This window comes from Manis pentadactyla, chromosome 13 (assembly GCF_030020395.1).
Source record: "Manis pentadactyla isolate mManPen7 chromosome 13, mManPen7.hap1, whole genome shotgun sequence".
Taxonomy (NCBI): domain Eukaryota; kingdom Metazoa; phylum Chordata; class Mammalia; order Pholidota; family Manidae; genus Manis; species Manis pentadactyla.
Window position 1 is genome coordinate 58,080,305 of NC_080031.1, and position 5,359 is coordinate 58,085,663.

Here is a 5,359-nt window from a genome sequence, read left to right on the forward strand (position 1 = left end):
TGGGTGGCCAGGGGCATTATTCAACATCAAAAGAACTTTAAACGGCAGTCCCTTAGTGGGAGGGTACTTCCTGACTTCAGGGACAGCTCATCAGTGGAAACAATCCAGAAGAATTCCCATTGTCCAGTCCTTGTCTTTGTATTACTAAAAACCTGGTGGCTGTTGTTTATCTTATCGCCTCTTGGTTCACTGGTTAGTGGATATATACATAACAGCAGTCCTTATCACAGACGTGTACAAGAGAGTAGAGTCAGCCTATCCCTTCCAGCCTTAAGTCCTGGTGCTTGCTTCTCTTCCTAGCTAATACATGTCCTTTGTGGCATTTTTTCCCAGAACAGGCACTTTCATCTGCGTTAGAAATGTGTTCAGATATCCTTTCTCCTCTGTGATTTCCTTCATGGTGTCTGGTAACTCATCTGCTGCCTGAAACTGGCAGAACCTGCTTCTCCTGTTGATATTTTTAAAGCCAAACAAAATTATCAAACCATCATTTGCTGGGCATTACATTCTCCAGCTTTAGCTCTAAAACTTTCCTTTATTTAAGTTGTCAGACATGACTTTGTGGGTTTTTTTCTCAAATTATATTAGAGTCTATATGAATGTCTTTCTTATCCAATCCTATACCTGCATAAAAGTTGCATTTTCAGTATGAGGTAAGAAGGTAGGTCAGAAAAAGTGCTCATTTTTTGCACTTTCCAGGGTACCAGAGGCAAAATCTTCATGAATTTCCTCCTCGTTTTTTTACAATGATCCTAATGCTGCTGTTACTTACCTTGAAAAGCGGGGCAACCTCAGCTGCAGACCTTCAGTCAACAGTGCATATTAAACAATCCAACTTTTTCTTGCAATATCATGACTTTTGTCTTTTAGTTGAGTGATTCCAGCATCAATATGGCACTTCGTAGTGTCCGTGGTGTTATTCAGATTTTACAGTATTGCCCTAAACACTTTGAACAATATATGAGAACCACAAGAGATCACTTTTTACTGTGATACATAATTTCCTGGAGAAACGAACTGTCCACAAGGACGTGATGAGCATCACCTGGTGTTTTCAGAGGATATTCCCAACAGTTGAGGTCACCACAACAGAAACAGGAGGTGGCAAAGAAATTATTACAGTGTTACAATAGGCTCTACAGTTGATTGTAAGCAGTTTTTATTTAGTATTCTCTGCTCATTTACATTTGTAATGTAATTGTAATTACAACATATCATCTCTGTGTTTGTTTACATTTCTCTTGACTGTGGATGGCACCATGTATGGGTTGTGGTTCTGTGCTTATGTTTTGATAAATTTTAAATCTTAATTGATTTGTATATGTACTATGGTAATAAGTGATTAAATAGACGGGTATCTGTATTTCATGCATGAATGACACATATTTACTCATTTTTTCAGATGTTTCATGACTATGTGGTACATCTGCAAGGTTTTCAAATTGTCACAAATCTTAAAAAATTTTTTCTGATATACTTGTTGAAGACAATCCATGTGTAACTGAAGCAACACAGTGTAAGCCTTTGTTGCTCAAGTGCCAGCTGTACAATATTGATCATGACAACTTCTAGTATTTGATCAAGAGAAAGAGTGGATGAGGTGGGGAACAAGAGTGTTGGAAGAGAGGAGACCACAAGTGTGAGAGGTGAGGGATTGCACAGATGGTCTGCATGCAGACAAGTTATCAAAACCCTATAGAAGTTGAGCTGCGGAGAGTGACAGGGAGTCAGGAGCTATAGAGCAGAGTGACTTGGTGTCAGCAGATTATTTTGCAAGGAGAGTGGTAGGTGTTGTGGACTGATGAAAAGAGTTTCAAAGCTGGAGTGATGGGAGACTAGCTGGAAGTGCTGGAGATCAAAGAAGACATTCCCAGTAGAGGCTTGAAGGGATAAGAAGCTTGAGAGAGAAAGAATCCACTAAAAGAGTTGTAGGGAAGCAGTGACTTCAGGACAGAGTGAAAGATTAAGTGCATTTTCAGAGAAGAAATGGAGGATGCGGGGTCTGACCTATGAGCTGATCTGATAGGCATTGTGTCCACTGGAAGCATCTTGGAGTCGGGAAGAGTAAGAGAAAGGGTCAGGAAAAGGCTGTTACAGAATCAGGATGCACGTGTGACTTTGGGGATGGGTCCTCATCTGGTGAGTGACAATAGTCATTATGCATGTCATGTACAGTACAAATGTTATAATAATATGCATTGAAATCCCTTAATAACATTTTGTTGCTCATGAAAGAATTGAAGTGCAATCTAATAACATTCAGAATGTATATGTACAACTTAAATAGAATCTATATAAATCCAAAATATTGTTTCTAATGAATAAATTTGTTCTTCAAGAAATTGAAATTATTTCTCATAAAATAGATGTTTATAAAAACAGTAATGTTTTTATAAACAAGGCATGTCTCCTCTCAACCCAAATAGTCCCTTACAGTAACAATAATCCTGACATATGCCCCTAGAACTAATTCATTTTCTGCCTATTGTTACAGGCCATTTGCACAACCTACTGAAGAGTGACCACACCACATGTACTCTCCATAAAGCCCTGTTATTTCCCTCAAGACTACCAAAAATTTTGTGCTCCTTTTAAGACTGTGCAGGAGTATATCTTAGAAGAATCCAATGAAAGCAATAGTTTCAAATGCTGTTATTTTGGGAATATTCTTTCTCTCTCTATTTGTAATTGGTTTAATTGGGAATACATGGCTACTTGTGTTACAAATTAATACCCTCTTATTTCAGCCCCGCTAAAAGATGCCTATAGACTGGATATTCATGCACTTAACCTTCGCTAATATCCTCAAAATTGTTTGCACTGGGATTCCGGAAATAATACATTCCTTTGGAATAAGAAATTTTTTGGATGACACTGGTTGTAAGGCAGTGCTCTACATGTACAGAGTCACCAGGGGTCTTTCCCTCTGTACGATGTCCTTCCTGAGTATATTTCAGGCTGTAATGATCATTCCCAGCAACTCCAGGTGGGCGTGGCTAAAACCCAAAATTTCCACATGCATTTTTCCTGCCTTATTTCTTTTTTGTATCTCCAACATGCTGATCTACATCTGGGTCATCATAACCACTGTGGCCCCCTACAACACCACTGAAGCTGTGCAAAGTTACACTGTGACATACTGTAGTGGAAGAGATTCTGATAAGCTTGGGACAGCTGTGTTTCTGGGAATCATGGCAATAGAAGATGCCTTGTGTGTGTTCCTCATGATCTGGACCAGTGTGTACATGGTGAGGCTCCTCTTCACACACCGTAGGACAGTCCAGCATATCCACAAGACCAGCCTCTCCCCACGAGCCTCTCCTGAAACCAGAGCCACCCACATGATCCTGGTACTGGTGAGCTGCTTTGTTGTCTTTTACTGGACCAACAGCTGCCTTACTATTTATATAAGTTATAGATGTGATGTACAAGGGTTGGAGAATATTACAGTTTTTTTGGCCTCTTGTTATCCAGCAATCTGTCCTTTTGTGCTGATCAAAAATAATAATAGAAAATCCCGTCTGACCTGTGCCTTTGAGAAAATGAACAAGTCCTCTCCACAATTTCCCTCAAAGGCTTGACAACTTCCCACAATTCTCTGACACAAAGGGCATGTGAATAGAACATCCTACCCCACAATTTTAGGAAGGTAAGATTCTGCAAAACTATTAACAGTTTTTACTATGGAAATTTCTTAAGCCATCCTGCTTAGTCAACATACAGAGATAAATTATAAGGCTCATAGATAAAACATAGAGAAGACAGTTCCACCTGGAAGGGACACTCTTTTACCTTTCCTACAAACATTCCCAAGCATTCACACATAATTCCCAAACAATTTCTCAGGAATCCATTATGATTATTTGGATGTCTGTATTTTTAAGAGATCTTCTCTAATGTGCTATATCCATGGGTTCAATTCCAGTAACTAAGTCGCAGGATTATGCTTGATAGGTTCATTTGAAAAAATGGTTTCATACCTGCAGTGTTATATAGTTCGGACCTTAAAGTCAATACTTGAGTTTACTACACGGTGTCATTCATATCTGGTTTATTCATACAAAGTGATAAAAGTGTAAATTTAACCAAACTTCTTTTGCCCTATGAATAATAATACAGGGTCCCTAAAACACAGGTGTATCATTCATCCTATTTTACTTTATGAAATCCACACTTTACTCTCCATATGCAGAGCTTTGTACCTGTTTGCATCATAGGAAGTGTTTCACAATTTCCATTCTGTTTTTTAAGATACACTTTTGTGTTGGCAAATATTTGTATCTCTGTAGTTTTTCACTTTTATGAAATAAATTTGGCAATTCCCCTATATCACAATATTACATATTGGAAAATCTGAAAAATTATGCTACAAAATGGCTAAAATTCGCAATAAAATATTTTTTTCTTTAAGAACCATGCTTAAACACATGTAAGGTGAATTTTGGATTACTGAAAAGAGAGTGAGCTTAATGCTGAAAGTGCAGCTGCTCTCAGTACTTCTGTGAATCTTCTAGCCAGACCTTTCTGTTTCATGGCTCCTGAGGAAAGAGAACTTCGGGAATTGGAGCTAGAAAACAGGTATTGATTGAAGAGGAAAAAGATCCAGCTACATTCCTTTTACAATAAGAACAATGAATGTATGTGAACTCTCAAAGGCCGAAACTAAAAAGGGAAAATAATGAGATAAATGCTAATCTTAAAAAGGCAAAATTAAGTATCTATATAATAGGAGACAAAAATGAGTATTTGTCAAGGAGAGGATGTGCTAATAATGAAAAGAAGTTGGATTAACTGAGAATAAATATCTGCCCTAAAATGTTGCCAGTGGAAAAAATAACCACAAATGTGTACGTGGAGGAATTAAAAAGAGAAGTGAGCATATCCATGATAATATGAGAGATGTAAGGATAATTCTCTCAATATTTGATATACCCATTAGGGAACAAATTATACACAATAAAATATGGTTAAACAATATAACAAAAATTTGTAATTAAAGTACACATTGAAGTTTATTTTAAATGCCAAATTAGAGAACACACATTTGTTCATGTGTGCATTTATAATTTTAGAAACATGGAACATTTAGAAAATACATACATTGGTGTGGGAGACATAAATATGTGTAAATAAATAAGCAGAAATGTAACATATTACATTCTCTATTTCTATGAAATAAAGCAGCAATTTAAAACAATGTGAGAAACTGCAATGTTTTTGGAAATTGGAAAATATATTTTAAAATAACATTATTGAAATAAAGTGCAATACAAACAATACATTATCCAACCCTCAATGGTAATGAAAGACACTACCTATCAAAATTGAGGCATGTAGACCAAAGTATATGTGGAAGAAA

At 37.0% G+C, this 5,359-nt stretch overlaps 1 protein-coding gene across 1 annotated transcript; it reads left to right on the plus strand.

The window, feature by feature from the left end:
• The first annotated feature begins 2,113 nt into the window (after positions 1–2,113).
• Positions 2,114–4,294, plus strand: LOC118923777 (vomeronasal type-1 receptor 4-like). The gene has a single exon (XM_036907964.2). It carries the CDS (start codon positions 2,760–2,762, stop codon positions 3,579–3,581), a length of 822 nt encoding a protein of 273 aa, XP_036763859.2. The 5' UTR covers positions 2,114–2,759; the 3' UTR covers positions 3,582–4,294.
• Positions 4,295–5,359: the final 1,065 nt, after the last annotated feature.

Excerpts from the sequence above, each read along its gene's own strand:
- LOC118923777 (XM_036907964.2), top strand. The coding sequence starts at position 2,760 with ATGCCTATAGACTGGATATTCATGCACTTAACCTTCGCTAATATCCTC.